The 22,726-nt window shown below is 35.0% G+C and overlaps 1 protein-coding gene across 7 annotated transcripts in view; it reads left to right on the top strand.

Annotated features, from left to right (window-relative positions):
• The window catches only part of LOC135136030 (hemicentin-2-like), a 587,972-nt gene that overhangs the window by 542,498 nt on the left and 22,748 nt on the right, over positions 1–22,726 (top strand). For all 7 annotated transcript variants that reach the window (XM_064065161.1, XM_064065158.1, XM_064065160.1 and 4 more), the window contains exon 7: positions 13,070–13,214. In XM_064065161.1, coding sequence (XP_063921231.1) covers positions 13,070–13,214 — 145 coding nt within the window. The remainder of the gene's footprint in view (positions 1–13,069; positions 13,215–22,726) is intronic.

The raw sequence follows: 22,726 nt of genomic DNA, 5'->3' as shown, positions 1-22,726 counted from the left end.
GAATATTTTCTTTGCATGTACCTACACAATATATCAAACAAAATTTGGTTGCGAAATCGGTTTTACAAGAATTGACAATAAGATCTAAATGATTTTTTGGTGGTAACATCAATCAATCATGCCACTGCTGAAGAATAATAAAATACTTTACGCCTGTCAGTGACAAAATCCCTCCGTTCCATTAAATCCGATAAGCAATAGGGTCATAACAAGTGGGGAGGTCGGCAACAGACGTTTATTACCTGTAAACTGGTGACGTGTTTTATGACTTATAGGCGTCGGTGCAAAGTGTGAAGAGGGTAATAGGCTATACATTCAGACAAACGTTTGTAGCCACCTTCAACAACGCGACAGCCGTCAAATCGGATTTTTTGTATTTCGTACTATACCACTACATTTATCATCAAACTTACATTATTAACATTATGTCTTTTATTAATGTGTCGAAAGCGGAAAACTATCCATTAGTTTGAATGAAACTTTAAATTCACATTAACAATTTAGTTAATTTATGCAAACTACATATTTATTCAGGTGTATAGATTAATATTACAAAAATCCTGAACAAGCACTCCCATAGGTACGAAAATATTTATACCTATATATTTCATAACACAGCTCAACATTTGAATCAATACAGTGTAATGGGACACTGTGTTTCTAAAACTGAAATTTATACGTATCCTGTTTTTTCTACAAAATTGGTAAATAATTAAAAAGTGCAAAGGAGGCTGCATCTTAGGACGTATTTTTCAAAGTTCATTCAACAGCCTTTAAGATGACGCTATAGCATTCTGAACAGGATGAATAAATAAAATAAAGTCAATATTCTATAATCTTTAAATCAGTATTAATGTCCAACCAAGATCAAGATATTGCTAATACAGGATCTCTATAAATGTTTATACGGTCGAAGTAGGTCATGAATACGTGCCGCTTCTCAGATTTGAATTTTACTAAATGCCCAAGGACGCATGACAAAGACCACACGCATCTGTATAACTGGTTGCCTAAATGTTTCATATCTTATTAAAAAATAAAACTAATTCATTAAATAAAAAGAAACAAAGTCATTGTTAACAGTGTTACAATAAAAAAAAAAACAGTGGGTAGAAAGCACGATAGAAAGTTTTATTATAGTGCGGTGTGTACTTATACCTAAGGAAGAAGTAAACACCAAGGTGAGACAACTAATCCTGGAGCACGACGTTTTTATGGTCCGAACACTGATAGGGATAATAGTCATCATAACTCATAAGAAACACCCAGCGAACAGTGAACTCAGTGAGGTAGTGACCAGCCTATAGGAGGATCGGAGGTCAAAATTACAATTGTAATTTATTATAGATATACTCACGAACATAAATTAAATACAAAACACAAGGACAAAAAAAAATAGTTACAAGATTTGACCAGGTGATTGCAGAATTAGCTAAAAGAAGACGTTCAATTAGAAAAAAAGTTAGAGAAACAAGAGCTTGAACGACAGATGAGGAGAAATAACCTAATAATCAAAGGAGTCGTAAACGAAGGGGTGAAATAGAAGCAGATACAAAACAACAAGTAATGAAATTAGCATTGAAAACTGAGGTGAAAATAAATCCAGAAATACATATAATAACTAAATTAAGAAGAATAGGGAAATATAAAAACTAAAAAATAAGACACATAAACTAAAACCAGCGAAGAAGCCCAAGAAAATGGAAATATTGCAACAAACCAGAAAATTAAACTTAATTGCTGATACAAAGTGATTTCGCAAGATGAAAGTCAGTGACGTACCTCAGTACAAGTATGCGAACAACAAGTGAATTTTTTATACAGACACCTCATATAAAAACTCATTACATACATAGTAGTTAAATTCGACACTGTTCAGTATTGGACGACAGATAACCTTCAGGCGAGGATTTATAATTTTAGTTTTACGTACCTATAACTTTATCTTTTGGTACACTTATGGCGGCACAATAACACGTTGGTAGGCGGAGAAAGATAAGCGGTCTCGTAGTCTAGTGGTCAGGATACCTGCCCGGCAAGCGGGTGACGTGTGGTTCGATTCCCACCGAAGCAGCAACATTTTTCTTCGCTTACCTTCACACTGTACCGCTGATGACCTGAATTGTATAAACTTCTTATGCACGAACTTACCTTCATAAAAATAGCTGCGTATAATGAATAAAAATCGAAAAACTATTATTATTACCGTCCGTAGGTGTGAAAATAAAAATTACAAAATGCTTTGAAATATGAAATACGATTGAACAATAAATTCATAGATTCTGCATAATTTTTGAATAATAACAGTAGCTGTATTCACATAATATTTACTTGGAACGAGACATTTTTATTGCGTGACATAGATGTTTTCAAAGACTTGCTAATAAAGATTCTGGGCAACAACTGAATCCTTGTAATTTTTTTAATAACATAATCGAGATAGACCTTTCAAATACCGCTCTCAGAATTGCGAGAGAATGTGTAGGATTTATTTATTCCATTTTCAGAACACTGTATTCTTCAATTTATTAAATTCGTGGTAAAATGACATTACTTTTTTTATCTCATATAATCTCCCACATATCCGAATAAAACAAATTTAATTACATATATTCAAGAATTTGATGTGCTGAAAGAGAAGCAAAAAATTCCTCTACGTGCTGTAGATATTCATACCATAATCATAACGTCAAAGACTGAGCTGGTCCTTTCAGTGAAACAAAACTAACTTAGGTGGAAAACCACCATTTAACGAATTGGAAAGAAAACAGTCGTCTCCGAAAATAAATAAGTGAAGTATATATATAAGTGAGAGCAACATGAATTAAATTATAAGAATTTTTGTTGTCTGAATCAATCCATTTAATGCGACGTTTACGACGTCTATTTTTATCCACCACCGTCAAGCAGAAAAAACATAAAAAAGATGGTTTTAATTTAAAAAAAATACTGCCGTTCCTCTACGAAAATATTAATGTTGACGAATTATGTACACCGCAGAATGAGAAGGCGAGAGCGAACACGATAAAAGATTCAGTTTTTTTTATTTTATTTAAGAAATGTCGTCTTCACTTTGAGAAACATTTGTATTACACAAGACGGTCAAAGTTAAAATTTCATACGTTATTTTGAGAGATAACAAAAATAGGGGTGGTTCTTGTGATGAAATTCATGGGATCAAACGATATAAATTTCATCAGAAGCGTCTTGTTGTCGTCTGAAGTTGGCCTGTAAAGACATTGTAAATTATGTTTCCTCAGCAAATATTTCACGGTATCGGATATTGTTGCAGCCCGGTGCAGGGGTTACAAATTCACCTATCAAAGGCTCAAGTAATACGATTCAATCACGAGATGTGAAATTCAGCAAGGTACGCTCTTCTGAACCGGCGTAAACTTAATAGGATGTTATATTGTAGTCGGGTTCTTATTGGATTCCAAAATATTCCTTCTGTTTCCCAATTCCGTTCTAACAAATTTACCGAGTGTATTTACTTTTATTCAATTTATGACTGGGATTTCCGGAACATTTATCCACCGTTTCCCTTCATAAGCCATCGCCGTGCTGTATAGCTGGCGTTATAAATGATCTTCGCTTTATAATTACTACACTCTGGACTGAAGATGTTTATGCACGAAACATTGTTGTTGCGTTTTCTTAATGATACATCACTTTTGGAAATCAACGCATCAGCATTTTTTAATTATTTCAAACAAAAATCAATAAAACTTCTAACGCGAATATTTTTTTTGTAAGTGTAAGTCAGTTTATTTTTTCATAGTTCCGTTATTTTTTTCTGAATTTTGATTAAGCAAAACATTCTGTAAACCATAGAGTCGTTAATAATGCGTTTTAATCACGGCTAACCAAAATGAATTCAATTCTTCAATTTTTGTTTTTAAAGCATTATTTCTCTGATACCTTTATTAGTATTTGTGTTATTTTTAATAGTTCTTCCTTCACTTCCCTATGACTGACAAAAGTTTTTCTTCAATCTTCTTTATGTCAAGTTCCCCCCATATTCGACTGAATTCAGATCTGTATTCTATACTAACCCTTATAATACGTAAGTGAAAAAATTTTACGTTGATATATATACAGGGACATATTTTTAACTCTGAACATAGACCATAAATGGCCTATGTTCAGTTTTAAAAAACACACATCAATACGTGTAATATTGGTTGCATAACTACGCTTTATTTATTATACTGCGTGCGCGTTAAATTTTGTAGACGAGGATTAGTACGGGACCAATATCTGTAAGGAACGGATTAATATGGAAAGGATAAGTGGATAGCTGGAAGCTAACCAATAATTTTGTGAATTCACTTCCCCATTTATTGAAAATGACGCTTCATCTGGAAAAAGTATTTTGTTTATATTTTGTAGTTTTTCTTAACAGAATAGAATATAGAAACATTAATCAATTAATTATAGTCAACTTTGAATAGAATGTTCCTGGTGGCAAGTTTAGTACAAATACACGCTATAGTCGAAAACATTTTGACTCATAGTTAACTTTGGATACACAACTATAATACCTGTGCTAGTCCCAGCCAACTCTAAGTCAAAACGATTTTTTTATTGTGGTTTCAAGACCATTTTAGTAATTAATTCTTTTTGAAAGATTTCGTAAAATTAATAAAATGTATGTAGTAGCTGAAAAGGTTCTGACTCACAGTTGGCTTAAGTCGGCATTTAAACAAAGTAATGTGGCTACAAAAAATAGCAGCAATATTGACGATTAATTGAATTGTAATATTTAAAGGAAATTTTGAAATCAATGGGGTCAACGATAATGTCAGTGATAGTCATAATCAACTCTAAATCAAAATATTTACTTACTATATTAAATATGAGATGTTTTTTCAACATATAAAGTAAGCTACAATCATCATAATATCTAGATTAAAAGAACAAGTTTCCTAGCTCTGATTATTATTTTCGCCCAAAGCTACTATAGCCACTATAGTACAGTTACAGTTTTCGACATTTTTCACCATTTTGAAACTTAACTAAATACATTTTCTTGTAGATTTCGAGCTCTAGAACGTACTTTCGAACTCGTTTCTGTGATAACTCCAACAGTTTTTCCACAATCGGCCTTCGAAATATCGAAATTTTTGAAATTTATAGAAAATTTTGAATTTAAAATAAACATTTTAAAAATGTTGCATCTTTTTGAAATCACCACGTCGAGATCTACAACCCCAATTTTTTTGAGAATGTTTAGAGAACTTTTTAAAAATTAAGTTTCTCCAATTTTTTAGTCTTATCTTAGCATTTACAAGTCCCGCCCATCTGTCCTCCATTTTCTCAGAGGATATATCCTTACTCAAATTCAGTATTATATTACCAAGTACTAGCCCCGCCCACCCACTCTTTATTTTCTTAGATGGGTATTTCATTGGCCAAAATCAGTCTCATCTTAGCAAGTGCTAGCCCCGCCCACCCGCCCTTTATTTTTTTAGATGGTACGTCATCTGCCAAAATCAGTTTTTTCTTGGCAAGTACTAGCCCCGTCTACCCGCCCTGTTCTCATTCTAACGATTTTATTTCTTTTCAGTATAAGATCCATCTTTCATTCGGACTATATAAAATGAATCACTGAAATGAAGGAGGAGTGGGTGGGCGGGGTTAATTATATCTTATTAATAATTATGCCAACTGGAATGGGAACCAATAGCTAATCCCATTTTCTTCAGTGGGTAACTCACTCAGAAGAGATCGCGTATATTATGCTATTATCAGCGTCATTCCAGTGATTTATTTGAAACTTTTCTTTTGTGGAATACATTTTTTATCAAATGAAATAATTTGCCGTTTCAAAAACAGCGTCAGTTTTAAAAAAATTTCAAAATCAAAGCGGCATGGTAGCAGACATGTGTAATGTTGCTTGCATAGTTAACAATGCATTGATGTGTGTTTTCTAAAACTGAACATAGGCCATTTACGGTCTATGTTCAGAGTTAAAGAAATGTCTCTGTATATACGTAGATATTTAACTTCATTTGTACAATATTTCAATATTCTTTCTGTTTTCTGTTAAAAAAATTGTAATGGGCCATTATTTCATTCTTCTTGGGTTTGTTATATTTTTCTAACTCTTCTAAAATTTCAGTTACTGTAATACCTTCCTTCTTCTTACTTTTAAAGTGTTATATAACTTTAAAGTTTCGGCATCGATTAAATTCAAAAGTCTAGCTATTTGTACCTTCAACCCTTTAATTTTCGTTGGAGTTGCATAAAAAAATCTCAATTTCTTGTTTAAAAATTTTAAAGTTTTTCTTCGGGGAAGGGAGCACCGGGGTTGTTCTCAAGCCGGAGACACGGTTCTCAGGTGGTGAGCGCCTTCAAAATCACTTTTGGGGAAACAGCCACAGCACTTCCAGAGCCTTTGAGGTTTCAAAGCAAAATCCTCTTCCGCCGCGACGGCGCAGCGATCGCGGCTTTACGCCAGGCTCTCGCGGTACGCGTCACAGTTTCCGGCCCACGAAAATGCGCTGCGTTACAGTGTTCGCAGCGCCATGTTTTATATTTAAATGCATAGGTTTTCAAAAATTCTTTATTTCAAAATAATATATACTTCTAAACAGCACGTGTAATTGTAGACAACTGTTTTCTCACGATTCTCGTACTCATTCGAAAATTGTAGAACTTTCAAAGCTGTCGCAAACCACTCTTTCACAACAATCATTCTTATACAGAGTGACTTGAGATAGAGGTAGAAAGAACACCCACGGCTTCATGAAAATGTGTAGAAGTTTTCGTTTTTTTTTTTTTTTATTAATTTTAATACACGGGTAAAAAGTCTACAATTCTGACCCCACTGGGGGCCATTGATATGCAGAAAATTACCTTACCAATAACCTACAGGTAAAAATTATAAGCATAGCAACCTGATTGTTAAAATTTGTTGTTGCAATTATTGCTAATAGTTAAGAGAAATAAAACTTCGTAAACAGGGTGTATATTGATTCCCTCTGTTTTTGAATCCTTGACTAAACAAAGGCAGCAGATATTTGAAGTTGCTAGATTTTATCCATTTCAAATCAAATCTCGCCTTCTATAGATTTTCTGCAGTAGGAAAGAACCCAAATTTACGAAGGCTCTAGCACAGACTGACGCACAGACAGATATACGGAAACAGGCGACGAGAAAATATGAATGTTCTTCTTTAGTTTACGCTTGAAAAGAAAAAAAGAAATTTTAATGGGAAGCAGCATGACAACAGTTGTTCAAAATGCTCTGTAACGTTTTTTCATTTATGTTACAACAGCAATGTCAATTTACAATAGTTTTTCAAAATTATCAAATTTCTATTGAGATACTTGATTTTTTTAAATGGCTCAATATTGAACAATCTAAAGGGTAAGATATAGGAAATCACAAAATTGTTGTAAATAAGCCAAAACTAAACCTGCTGTATACATTGTCGATCCATTCCGCTAGAAATAACCTAAACGGAGATTCTGCCGAATTCACATAACCGGATAAATGGAATCAAATGTCGCCACTAAAGAATGTTAAATCCAATATTCTGTCACAATTGAGGTTATGTTCAAACCAGTTGCAATACCCAACCCGACGAGTTCTATCTACAAGTGAAATCTTGTACAAATGTATGTGTAACCTGTCTTTAATAACATTGTTACGTATGCTTACCTTTACACCGGTTGCTCAAATTGTTCTCTGGAATGATCAAGAACAGAATCCGAAACTGAAGGCTTGCCCGTGTGATTTAATAAAGAAGCCTGCTGAAATTCAATTTCTGGGAACTTTGCAACGTGCTCACCTTTACAAGCTTGCATTGAGTGCCGGAATATTCCACTACGATAATATGACATCACAATAAATGTGCCATATTCCAAAGAATAGAAGACCCTTATTATTGATAATAATTTAAACTGGAAATCAGAGGAGGCTCTGAAAACAAAAGATGTGAAAGACGTATGGGGTAGTTTAATTAGTTTTACCTCAATTTGTGTCAATAGCAGTAATATTAATACGAGTATATCTAAAAAATAATAAAACTGTGCCCCACGTCTTTCACATCTTTTGTTTCCAGAACCTCTCGTTATATCAAATTTAGAAAGTCATACGATATAAACAGTCCGGAGTCCATTTTTACAAAAATATTCTATCCAACGCCTTCACTAACACTGAGATTTCCTCGTTACGCGATCGTCGTTATTTCATTCATCTAAATATGGAACTTGAGAGATTCCCTCATTACCGTCTGTTTTGCACAAAATTTACGGGCTGTTAATCTTAGGACTCTTGTGGTGGTGTCTACAACGCTGACACGTCATTGTATCGATGTGTTTTAGGTGCAGAATGATGGGTGTGTAGATCAAGACGATGATCTTCGGGTTTATGTCATAAGACAAATCAACAATAGAAATTTATTCTATTTTGGTTTCATCCAAGTGTAAATGTCAGTATTAGACAACCTACTTGTAAACTCGTCCCAGAGAGCACGATGATGTAATATACAATCCCGTCCAGCTAACAATCTGACTTTGTATCCATGCTATTGATTTCGTATTGATTTTGACACAGATGAGGTTGTACTTCAGCTGAACTTCTCTATTCTTTCGAATATCGTTTTATTGTTTGTCTTAAATTGACCTACAATAATCATCATATTGGATAAAATAATTCAATTTGAGTGGTTTAGTGATTACTGAGTGAGGCAGCGCGAGTACATTCCTAGCTTGACGGGCTCCCAGGACATGTCACAATGCTGCCGATGAGGTTTTGAAGATAACCAGCTGCTTGAACTCTTCATCTCGTCCTTTTTGGATACGACCTGAGTGTAGTTCGAGATGGCTCGTTTGACAGGGTTGCGCACTATGGCAAATGAATGGATCAACTTGTGCATTTATTCCGTTTAATTTGTCCTACAATAGTCATCACACTGGATAAAATAATTCAGTTTGAGTTGTTCGTTGATTTCTGAGAATAATTTCTAATTTCACTTTGACATTTGGATTTTGCATGGTTAATCCAAAGACGCGATCGCCGAACTTCGACAGTGCGACGGAACATTGCGCGACAAATCGGATCGGGCGCGAATTTCAAAATACGATTTTTAAAACCTTTTTACAGTGTATGAGCGCGATGCAACGATTTGAAAAAAATACTGGCCGATTGCTCTCTTCGACCTCCACAAAGGCATCACTCAATAATAGCTTTAAGGTGATATGGGAAGATATTATAAAAGAAAAACCAATTTGCGATGTTAATTCCGTATGTCCAGACTTGGATGCGGCACCCTGTATAATATGATTTTCTTGAAACCGCAATAAATCCAAGGCAAAATGGTGAAAGGTAAAAAGGTTTGCAGACGAAACGATTGAGAAAAAAAAGACTAAAAACGAAAAAAAAATGGGGACAGAACGGCGAGAACGCAACGTCGGACACAAAATGCCCACATTCTCGCTTTCTCAAAAGCTGACACTTGTATGAGAAAGCACTCCGTGAATTTACAACATAATTATTGGACTTCTTGTAAATGCTTACTTTGTAACACTAGGAACGCAACGATTTTTAAAATAAAGGAATTTCCCTCTTCGTTCTGTTTTATCCCCTATTTCCAAGCTGCAAACATACTTTAAAACCACAGTCGCAAAGCGACGATATACGTAATTAAAATTAACAGTTAAAATAATGAAAGTAACTAACCACGAACACTAGTTTAGAATGTATACGTAATCATATTTTATTCCGCATGAAGAAACTCAATTTTTTTGCCATCCATTTAGGTCTTTTCCCTCCGAACACATGACTAGCCATGAAGACATTGAAAAATCTTTTTTATCGCTTCGCGTATAATTTAGGGAACGGCATTACATCTTTTATTATGTTATTTGAAATTCTCCGCATGTATAGATATGAATAGTTGGGGTATCATCGTTCTTTGTGCTGTGAACGCGCACGTTGAGAAATCTAGCTCGGGCACGTATTAGATATTTTGAGAAAATGCGATCCGAAAGTTGGTAGGTTACGCGTTGATATTGTGGTTATGTGGATATGTGTTTTCCTACGAAATGTCAATAAGGGCAGACCCACTGTCTCTGTGTTTTGTAATTTAATAAAAACGCTCCTTCAACTTTTATTTGTTTTCTAGTGCTCATATTCGACATTTTAAGTGCGTAATATATAATGCGCTCAACTTTCTTTTATGTAGCTATTTATTTTCTCCGTGAAATTTCTTTGCAACTACAAGACGACAGTACTTCGTCTGTTTTCCAGACATATTTATTTTATGGCTTTCCCATTTTTATATCCCTAGACTTTGAGCTCTTCTGGATACGAATTTTACAGCATTGATTTTTAAAAATATAACATAGCTGACATGTTCTACCTACAGCTTCTTGGGCTGATACTTGTTACATGTAGGAAGTGTTTACAAAAAAATATTTAGATCGAACTGCAATGTGTTTTTAGGAAAATATCATAAAAAGAAGCCAAAATAACTGAATTCTGTTTTTTTTTTTTTGGAGTTTTAACTCCTTTCTTCTCGTAATATAGAACACGTAGGTATACGACGCCCGCCGGAATTCCTATGTCGAGTTCGAGATACGAACTCTGTGGCGGTGTCGGTGTCGGTGACGAGGTCACTGAGACCCGTCTGAACTGAGGCTGAACATTGGTATGTAACGCCGCGCTATAGAAAGAGAGAAAGAAATAAAATATCAAAGCAGCGTCTCCTGTTCGTAGCGGTAGTAACTATCGACTCGAGCGAGATTGAGCCGACTGGAGTGGAGCGTGAAAGTAGCGCGGGCGTGATCGAGAGGAAACTACGGTCCATGGTACAACTATTTAATAAAATGTGTTCGTTTGACTGTTCCAATGACTAAATTAGGTACAACAATTGATGCCGTTTTCACACGCTTTATTACTCATTTAAGAACTAATATTTATATCGCTCATTTTAGTCACCATAGGCCACTAATAACAATAACTGTATTAAATGATAGGGATAAAGATACCGAAGACGATAACGCTATGAATGAACAGTAATTTGTATTTTAAATCGAATAAGTTATAAATATTACTCTAGCGTTTGTAAATATTTACTTGTTACTTTAGTTAAGTACACATTGTACCTTAATTTTTTTTTATACAGTATTATTATAATAATTAATTATGATGTGTCTATATGATAAATAAATAAAAAAAAGTATAATTTATAATAAACAAAATTGACAAATATTTTTGGTTTTTATTATTTTTTAAGAGAAAATTAATGGCTTCGGCGCGTATACCTGTTTAATTTATATAAATTGACAACGCAGAGTTAAAACTCTAATCGTGCGTCCCTGGGTCGACGCACTCTTTTTTTTTATTATTATTTTGCTTAGTTATGCATAGAACTCAATCGTCTTTATTTATAAACTGAATTCCGTTAATATAACTAACCTGAAGACAACTGTGAGACGTTGAACACACTTCAGCTTTTTTAAAAGCAAAAGTGACATTTATTCCTTTCAATTTAAAAACATACGTCCAACATTTTGCATTTCCATAAGGCGGAAATGTTTCGGTGAGTGTCGGCACAATTTCTTTCTTTTGTGTGCTTTTGTGACATACATACAAAAACCTATCGAATCGCCGTCAGACCAGCACACTTGGACATAACAGCTCAAGTATTATTCTATTAACTTGGTTTTTCTTGTGAGAGAATTCCCGAGACAATCTCACTTTTCAAAGCCACAACCCTATTTGTACGTCTACAGATAAACTGATACGAAGAGACTTGAGACAAGTCCAATCAAATTATCCTGTCTCAATTCGTGATGTCATAATCGTTATGACAAGTTATAAGACAAATTTTTATAGGGACGAATCGCATTGAGAGAATTAAAACTCGAGTGGTGTTGACGGACGAAACGTTTTTTGTTAAGAAAATTGGATTGAAAACAGGATCGCAGTTTTTCAAACCTAAAATAAAGTAACTAAAGTTACAACTAAAACTTTGTTGTGTCAAAATGGCGTTAAATTTACAAATAATAAAACAAAAGTTACACGTGGTCATGGAATAGCCAAAGTTTTAAACATTTCAGATTAGAAGATCATTGAGAAAGTGTTATTGCACGAATTACGTTATTTTCACGGAACTGTGGCCTCGGATGCGATTAATTTTTATGTAAATAATTACCTTTTTATGAAATTAGAAACTAAATTAGCCGTACCCTTAATTTTAGCAGAATATATAGTTTCTTATAAATTCCATAGGGCAAAAATTACAAGCAATTTATAGACAAATTTTACAAACTTTTTAAAGTTAATGCGAAACTGTAAGGAGCGGAAGTTTTACCGTACACTTGTTGCTTAAAGATTACTCATCAGTTGACCTCAAAGGTTTTGAAAAATTTCTTTCTCCCTTCTCACTTTTTTTTTTAATTTTTAAATATTTATTGTATTCTCAATTTGCTTGTCTTGATTCATGCAGCTGCCATCCACATCAAGATTATTTCTCGCTTTTTCGTGGCTTTTAAAATAAGCTGAACGTGCGTAATATGTATATATCAAAAAAGTGTCAGGCTTCTATGTATTTGTAGCAAATACTTCCCGAGTTCATCACAAAAAAAGCACAAAAAGCGTGCAGTTTGACATCCAAGAGAAATATGGCGTGCCGACCGAAAGAAATTCACCCCACATTATAATATAATAAGAATGTTATTCACAGAAAATGCAAAAATGTTGAAATATGAATATATACAGCGAAAACGTGATGTAGTTAAACTTCTTGCCATCACCGGCATTTCTCCTCGGGATATCTTCATATTTTCCATATTTTGTTTTATTCTGCGACATCCGGCTTCTCCAATTGGCGCAAAAGTTGTTTTTGCGGTTACCTCATAATCTCGGACTCGAAATAAATTGAATTGTTTCGTTACGTTGTTATCCCGGCGCATCCACAATTTTTAGTGATTAATGGAACTTCAATATAGCACTTTAATTCCGGCACCGACTCGAAAACATCTTTTTACGGAAATTTCTAACTAGGTTACTGCGCACAGAGGGCAAAGCTTACCGCTGACAATATTTTTTGCAGACCAGTCCTGATCTCAACACCACAACCAGCGTCTTAACATTTACCCCAACTGTCGAAGACGGAGGCAAATATCTATCTTGCAGAGGTCAGCAACCGCATATCTCTGACAGCGGGCTTGAAGACGGATGGAAGCTCGATATTTACCGTAAGTCTTACATGAACCCTTTATTATTATCTCCGCCTACAAATTCTTAACAACGTCACCGTTTCAATGGGTAAAAAATCTCTGTAATATAATCTAAACCCAAAACTTGAAATTACCGAGGTGAAAAATTCAGTTTGTGTCCAAGCTCTGAAGTTATCTAGAGAGAATTTCCTTGGCTCCTAAAGTACAGTCAAATTAACGCATTTTTTAGCGGTTTTCTATGTTAACAATAACCTTAAAACGTGTACAGATCTTCAAGCCAATCAGTTTCGTAGTCTCAAAGTTAATTACTGACAACATCCATAACGAAAGTTGTTTATTCGTAGTTTATAACATTGACTGTAGTTAATCCATCTTTATATTTGACAACGATCAAAGGTATTCTGATTTTGAAATTGAGTAGCAAATTTCGACAAAGAGTATTACACTACAACAAGCTGCTTCGTTAGCAAGTGCAGCGATTATATAGGATAGGCCTTGTCAGTTGCTAACCAGCAAACCATGGTGTAAATTAGGAGAGGATATCACTCCAACAAGTATAATAATTAACCGGGAACGTAAATAGAGCCGGCACTTTAGTCGGTAACTGCGGTCCAGATATGGTCTAATTTATACGGAAGAGCATCAAAAGCAGATGAGGTGGTCAGTCGGCGGTTTCCATATGAAATCCATTATGGAGGAAGCATTAAACTCGTGTCGAATTTATCTGGAAGCAGGACTTGCTCTTCTGCGAAAGGGTTCAATTAAATCACGAACGAATGATGCGAGCTAAATTCGAAATGTACTAGGACGGCTCCCCACTCTAATTTACATTCACCCTCACACATCATCGCAGATATTACTTCGCTATGCTGAGAAGCAAATTATATGTTGTAGTAGGCGTAGACTGAGAATGATTTTATGAACCTACGTAAAATTGCATCGGAGGCGTCGATCATCGTGTTTCACTATTAAAGTTGTATGATTCGTTTCGGAATTGGATTCTCCTGGGTTTTAAAGGAGTTACGGTTTCTGAAAAAAACAATTTTTAAGTTCGGTCGATTTGAAATTAATTCACGGAGTAAACGCAATCTAAATCTATACACAAATACTTTGCTTATGGTTCAATCGTTAAACAGACGACACTTCAAAAGTATAAACACAAGCCGCTGATATTGTTATGGGAGAATTTTACTAAAATACTATACAGCGGCTGTGGCAACAGAGTGCTATAAGAGTGTGCCGATCGAACTATATCAGTTTCATTCTAGAGTACAACAAAATTACCCATAAGGGGCGCTGTAGCACGAGCTAAGTTTGAGGCTCCTGGTTGTGGCTGTTCTCCCCCCACAATGAGCGAGCACCCCTCCATTACAAACATGCTGGACGAGTAGGCCGTTGCGGTCGCATTCGATTTCCATTCAAAATCTGCCTCTTTTGTGCAGATGGCGCTATAAGTCCCGTCCGCTCAACAAGGAACAGCGCCCTCCGCTTCTGCCACGTGTTTCTGTATTATTTACCTCAATTCCATTTTGAATGTTCACTTTCAATGACTCTGAGATTAAACTACAACTGCATAAGTGTTAAAGTTTCAAAAAGAGCAATAAAAAACATTTAAATTCGCCATACACTCTCGTGAAATTTTAAACAGCAAAAAATTCTTATTTGAGATTACGATTGGACATCAGAAAATTTATATGATGGAGGCACTAATGAACAAAATATTTACATGAGTAAAAGACTAGCAAAAATTTATAAAACAAAAAAAAACAATGGGTGTAAAGTAAAACGTGTGCGGATAAAAAGTTACGGGAGGTTAGGAACTGGAGAGCATGAAAAATTTACGTTTAATGTAAATTATACAACAAAGAAAATCATTGAAGCTAAAATTATGCGATAGAAAAAAAATTGTATGAGATGAAAAATTGCAAAGCTAACAAAATTACATGAGGTAAATATTTTATGTTTATTCAAGTTATTGGTTAAATATGAAAAGTAGGTTCAAAATGGCGTCGAACGAATGCGTCTTTCAAAAAAATGCATCAAAAATATGTCTCCCAGGAATGTACTCAATCCTGTGGCGCTGTGCCAATAATGGTATAAATCAAAGAAATAAAATACACGTTCCACGTGACTCACAATGTTGTTAATTTGTTTAAAGAAAATTTATAATTCAAACATGTGCTCGATTTGAAAATACTCTTTCAACATGGCCGCTGCCAAAACAAAGAATTTACATTAAGTTAAATTATACCACACTTTATCAACGATTCAAACAAAGAATTTACATTATGTACAATGATGACTTGATCGAAGTGACTGGTTACTTAAATCCATTAGCTTTGAGAGTTTATATCGTGTACTGTCCCCAGCTTATCCCAAACAAACACATCATAAATAAACACAAAATGCATCCTGCGTTGCGAGAAAAGCTTCTCGGTGATGTAATTTTCCACGTTGCGAGAAAAATGTCTCGATGATGTGATGATGATAACGATGACAATAACTGCCCAAGGGGAGAAATTTTTTAATCCCCCGTACCTCAATCCACGATATTATGAATTTTACCGCACTTTTACGGTTCTTTTCCCAGAGTGGGACAACGTTAGGTTAATTTAACTGCCGTAAATGAACTATTAGCAATCTTGTGTGAGGAATTAAGAAGTGTTATAATGTAACACTTGAGTATAAGCATATAGAAACCCTATTCATAATTTGATAAACAAAGGATGAGTCTTGACTAAGTGAATCTGATGAAATCTCCTGCAAGTACTTTTATCTGAACAAACTTATGACTGTTAAATTGTGTCAGAACCAGTTAACGATTAAAATCCTAACACGAACTGTGAATTTACAAACAATAAAACAAATTTACACCACGTTCGTCGAAAATTCGCATATTTCCGCTTGGAAAAACCGTAAGAATTAGCTACAGTCACAACAAACAAACCAAAAGTGACGTGTCACGACCCTCTAGCCACCAAATCAACTTCTACCAACCCTCTAAACATAAAATTCCCCAGGAGAACAACCTGGTCACAGTATCCTGGCCTCCCTCATTAGTCATTACTTTCCCCAAAGCTGACTTGAGCAGTAATGGCGACAACGGGTCTCCCTGTCTTAGTCCACACATAACTTTAAATTTTTCTGTTAATTGTGTGTTTATTGAGTCTTATAACCTCATTTTCACAAAACCTGTTTGTTACTTATTCCTAAATCTTTGAGAGCTTGTACAAAATCAATAAATATACCTATGTCTGACGTCTGATTGGTGTGATGTCATCACAAAATTTAAAAAAAAAAAACCGTTCGAAACATCTCGTAACACAAATAAAATTCGCCAAATTAAATTATATAATTTTTCGTAAATGCAGTGGCGAGGGAAGTTCTGTCGACACAACCTTCGACCAATTTTTTTATACATTGAAATAAATACTAATGAATAGGTAGTTAATTTTTGGCACAAAATGTGGACGAAAAAAATATTTTGTTTTCTTCCCTTTACATTCAACTACTTATCACGATAAAAGTATTTGGACTCTTGAATGAATAATAATAATTAACAAAGATGATTTGCTAATTTTGTGTAGACGTAAAGGATTTTATTCTCTCGGTATAAATATAGAAAATAAAAAAATATTATGCTATTACTTTCTGTGGGTTTTTTTTTAATAAAATAATATTTACTTGAAACACTCATGTTTATTAAATCGAACATAAACGTGGTCTAACTGGCATTGCTGACGACAGTAACCGACTTCACAAAAGTGTTTTTGTTATAGGCGTACATACAAGGAAAGCAAACTTCGTACCTAAAAGTTAAACGGGAGAGAGGAGAATATGCGACCATGCAAACTAATTTGGTCCATTACACGAGGAATCACTTGGAACTGGAACAACTTTTTCTCTGTAAAAACATTTTGTAACATCAAAGTTTTACAACACACGAGCTTTTTGTATCCCATTTTGTTCAGATATATGTGGAGAGGGACTCATGTAGAGAAAGCGAAAGACTCTTTATATGCACACCACGCTTCGGCATAGTTTACAACTCTTAACATCTCACCACATTAAATAAGGCCAAGAATAACCACTCCCATGAGGAGGAGCCATCATAAACAAGGAAGCAGTAACTTTTTGCTTCGGCAAACTTGATTAACCTCTCGACCGATTCAAATTTTTGCTGCTATCGTCGAATGCTAATAAAAAAAAACGTGTTTTCGCTTTCACTGGTTGCCTGTAGGTTTGAATAATAATTTGCAGTTGTTTACTTCTAATTAGGTGGTAGAATTGTCGAATCGGGTTAACAATTCGTGCTTGTTTCTACATTTCCTATTTCTGCGGTAAAAGGTCCATAAATATTCGCAAATGGCATCGTCAGCATAGAATCTACGCCATTTCAAAAGCGAGCGCCACGGTTACACTTGTTCTATTTTGTTTATGCAAATTTAACGCTACCACTAGAGAAATGATTGAAGAGAGGCGATAACAGTACTTCTTGTTTATATCAAAGGCTATCAAGCCATCCATCCTACTGATACTTTTACTATTAATAACTTTTATGTAATTCTCGACTGACTACTAAAAAAATAAAAGACACTGGCTGAATTTTGATTAATATTTTTGTTTTTAGTAACTAATATGAGATATCGATTTCTACCATATTTCCATCCTTTGTTACTGTGTCTGAAACAGGAGAAGTATAGTTACAAAATACATAGGTTTCTTACATGTTATACGTAACAAATAGAAGAGGGAAACTGTTTATAGTTTTCATTTATTTTTTCTCAACATTGCTATATATAATGTCCAAGTTGCACGTCTATTGCATGTCTGAGGCGTATTTCTCTCTAGAAAATGGCGAAACTAATCTCAAATACGTCGCCTTCAAATACTCACAAAAGGGAACACAATATTTTCGCTATTCTGAATGTCATTATATTCAGCATACCATGCGGTTGTAACGAAATTTTAATGTATGCATTCTGTTGCAAGTTTGGTCTTGTTGAAGTGGTTACTGCTCTGTAATTTAATAAATTATATTTAAAAAAAAATACATAGGGAAAGTACAAAGTATCTGATTGGCGTAGAGTCGGTCACGTGGTACTTTAGCGCCGTGTTAAAAATTTAATTGCAATGAAATATTTAATTGAGTTTCTATAAACCGGGTCTTAGTATGTGAAAACATATTTTCTTACAAGCGGCAAAAAGATGTTATGCTTAAACAATTTGTGCGTCTGTCTATCCGATTGTCTGTCCGTCTGCCGTCCCGATTTTTATTAGGCAGATAATCTCCGAAAATACTGGGCGGATAGTTGTTAAATTTTGTATTTATATTATATCATATAGATATTAAAACGCTAGGCAAACTTTGTCTAATGATCCCCACCAATAATGTGGTAACGTCACCTCAAAATTGTACATGGTAAATAGGTTTTAAATTGTATAAAGTAGCATAGTCCTACACGTGCAGTTTATGAACCCGTGTTAAGTTTTTAATCAAAATGTATCTGTTTATCCCCCCCCCCCCCAATTGATGACGCGATCTGAAAATTTTGCCGAAAAAATCCTATCTTAAATGCACAAAAAGTTATGAGTCTATACTTTATATCATTCCATTAATATTTTTTAGATTTTCTTATACAGGGTGACTTAAAAAAATCAATGTATGACTCAGAAATCAGGAACTACAAAACCAAATGCTCTGAAAGCTTGCAAACGTTTTAAGGTTATCTCAGTTATGGTAAATCGTTAATCAATTTTTTCGTTCATGCCCACCAAAAAATGTATTTTACACTTTCACGGCATAAATGTTGCTTAAATTTTATTAAATAAAGTACAATTCTCGCATGTGTGAATTATGAATCCGTGTTGTGTTTTTACCGCAGATATCCAGATTTTTGGTAAACAACTCAAAATTGTATAACAACATTTTACAATTTAACTTAGTTAAAGTTAACTGTAGTTGTAGTTTATGAATTCGCCTTGTTGTTTACTTGTTGTTTTAACCTATTGTGTCTTCGTGAGAGTGACATTTATATAAAAAATAATTGAACTGCGCCCTACGTCTTTCACATGTTTATTTCCAGAGTCTTCCGTTACGTCAAATTTAGAAAATCATACGGTAGTATAAGCAGCATAAATCATTGAAAATTGTCCAAAACCTATAACTCTAGACTATTTTTTTGTATTAACGCAAATCTCGACAACTTTAATAAGGAGAAAAAAATCATCAAAAACACTATACCGGGTGTCTGGAAAATAGCGAATTAACTCTTCAGTAAGTTATGTTGGGGAGTCCCAAAAGTCCCAAAAGTGGGCGAGGCTAGTACCTGCTAAGATAAGAGTGACATTGGCAAATGACACCATCTAAGAAAAGAGAGGATGGGTGGGCGGGGCTAGTAGCTGCTATAAATCGTCGGGCCAAAGAATGATAGTTGACTCATCACAAGCTGCGCACAAGAACAGGTGGGGAAAGCCGTCAGTGGCGTAGTGATATTTTGTTGTCTAAGGATCTTGGTGTACGCGTCAAAGAAGAATGTTATTTTAAAGCTCTGAAAAGTACTGTTTTATAAAACTTATAAAACAAATAGTGAAATACAGGTGAAACACGTGAAACGCAAAACGAAATGCAGCAGACGCCACTGAGGGACTGCCTCCCCTCCTTTTTGAAAATGGACTCGTCCTGTTTCAGTTTCGTTCTTTGCGCACTTTTATTGGTATGCTATACTTACAGCGGCCAGACTCTAAAATAAGACCGAGTTTGGCAGATGACATACCTTCTAATAAAAGAGAGGGTGGGTGGGCGGGGCTAATACCTGCTAAGATAAAACTGATTTTGGCAAATGACGTATCCTCTAAGAAATTTATTTAAATTATTATAAGAAAAGACATTAAAGGGTCTAAAGCACTTTCAAATTCTTTCCAAATAGGAATAACTAGAGCCTCAAGATTGTTTTAAATTTTTCAAAAAAAAAAACGGGGTCAGGTCAAAATTTTTCAAAAATAGAACACCAAAGTCCCCCAAAATTCTTTTAAATAATTTACATAAAAAAATCTCCATGGGCTCCCATATTAATACACCATAGGTACCCAAACACTGCGGTAAGTACACAAGACTTTTTCCCGCCTTCTCTTCTCTTAGAGGGGGTGTCATTTGCCAAAAAACCAATCTTATCTTAGCAGGTATTTACTAGCCCCACCCACCCGCCCTCTCTTTTTTACAGGGTACCTCATCTGCAAAATCAGTTTTACCTTGGCAAGTACTGAGCTGACTTACAAGCACAAGGCAGGAATTTTGAACATCTTCTCTAGTGTTTAGTTGGTTATGCTTTCTTTTGTTGGTTTTGTTTTTGTTTATAATTTATAAATTAATGTCTTCTTATATATATTTTTTTGTATATTTACTAATGAAAAATAACAGCTTGTTTTATTAATAATAATAATGCGCAACGATTAATAACTACTGGTTGTTATGGTGATTATCCTAAAAAAAAATAAAAGCTGGACTTCAGTCACCATCGTTACTAAGAAACCAGAAAATAAGTCGGAAGCAGATTATGGTAAAAACGTATTTATAAAAGTAAAATTGGCAACATTGCAAGCACCTAATGCGTGAATACCTCCGACTAGTAGTCATTAATCGTGATAAGAAAAAACTGATTTTGGCAAATGAGATACTCGATCAGAAAAGAGAGGGTGGGTGGGCGGGGCTAGTATCTGATAAGATAACACTGATTTTGGCAAATCACATATCCTCTAAGAAAAGAGAGGGTGGGTGGGCGGGGCAAGTATCTGCTAAGATAAGACTGATTTTGGCAAATCATATCCTCTAAGAAAATAGATGGTAGGTGGGTGGGGCTAATACCTGCTAAGATAAGAGTGAAAAAAATAGAACACCGAAGTCCCCCAAAATTCTTTTACATAATTTACAAAAAAAATCTCCATGGGCTCCCAAAATAAAACACCAGATTCCTTTAGATTTATCCGAAAATAAAAGAGCATAGGACCTAAAATTTGCTACGAGCATGTTAAACTTACCGGTTGAGAGCGTAGCGAAGAGTTAATCCGTCATTTTCCAGACAACCGGTATATCTTTTTAGATCCTGATAGTTTACAGATTTTGAGAATGCATTGCGCCATGTTGCTTGATATTTAATATAACTACAACTAAGTAACGTTTTAAGTTTATCGTTATGATTTTTTTTCCATTTTAAATGGTAGAGCAAGATCCCAGGGCCCCCAGTCGTTACTTATTTTCTCACAAATAAAATGTATAGGATAAAGTAGTATTAGTATATACCTTGAGTGTATGCATAGCTTGGGCCGACTGCCAATTTACAGGTACCAGGTGATAAAAGTAGGTAGAAACAGTACATGATACTCAAGGAACTATTTCAATAATTTTTGTAAACAGCCAGACCAATCGGAGGGTCCCAACATGCCCCCAGACACACAAGGAGTCGCTTTGTGTATGAGCGCAAGCCGAAGGTCATTATTCGTCCGCTTGTCATTGAGCGGCAGAGAGATATTTGTGGGGATTTTTTCCTTTACTTACCGTCAAAGTAGGGTCATCCCTACGAACGGATGGTTAATTTTTTCTTAATATACAAAGTCTTCTTTTCCCAAGAAGAAACTGAAAACATGTTTAACTATCCTGTTGTTGAAAAAAAACTCTATACAGGGTGTCTCAGAAATAAGTACATTAATTTTAACCAGTAACAGAACTCGTGAAACGGAACAACTTTTTTATCTAGCATTTTTTCGAAAACTCAAGTCGAATTTCGAATTTTCCCACCCATATATTCACGAGCCGTCTATGTTCACTTTAAATAATAACTTAAATAGTAGCAACACTACAACAATGAAGAAGGTACCGTAGCAACCGTTTTGACACTGACAATCATTTTTATGTCAATGCTTTTATTAAACGTTGTCTCTTTAACATTTGTTTGGCACAAATTTCTAATTTATAGACGAAATGTGTTGACGAAATGTGTTGAAATGGCTTTGTTTTCAAATCTGGAATGCACCGATATCATTTTAACGTACGGTGAAGCTCGGGGAAACGGAACTCGCGCCCAAGGAATTTTTTCAGAAAACCTCTCAAATCGTCGTCTGCCAAATGTGCGCAGTTTTAAGAACGTTGCAGCATTTTCGAGAGTACGGATCTTTTAAACCTGCACCTCAGGATCGGGGTAAGTTACGTAGTAATCGAATTGCTAATATTGAAGAGGCTGTTTTGAAGAGTGTCGAAGCTCGACCGGGTACTAGCACGTATCACTGTCTAGTGTGATGTATCGGAGAGTAGTATTTGGAGGATACTCAGAGAACAAATGTACCCCTTTCAGGACCAGAAAGTTCAGTTATTGAAACTAACAGACTTACCACGTAGGCAAAACTTTTGTGAGTGGGTTAAGAGAAAAATAAACGAACAAGCAAATTTTGTATCTCTTACACCATCAACTGATGAGGTCGGTTACACGAGGGAAGGTGTTCAACACCCACATTTGGGCCGATGAAATTCCGTACGC

The sequence above is a fragment of the Zophobas morio genome, unplaced genomic scaffold (genome assembly GCF_036711695.1).
Source record: "Zophobas morio isolate AGI-343-1 ecotype UQ-CSIRO unplaced genomic scaffold, CSIRO_AGI_Zmor_V1 ptg000026l, whole genome shotgun sequence".
Classification (NCBI taxonomy): Eukaryota; Metazoa; Arthropoda; class Insecta; order Coleoptera; family Tenebrionidae; genus Zophobas; species Zophobas morio.
Note: the sequence above shows the minus strand (reverse complement) of the source record. Positions and strands in the feature narration are given on the sequence as shown.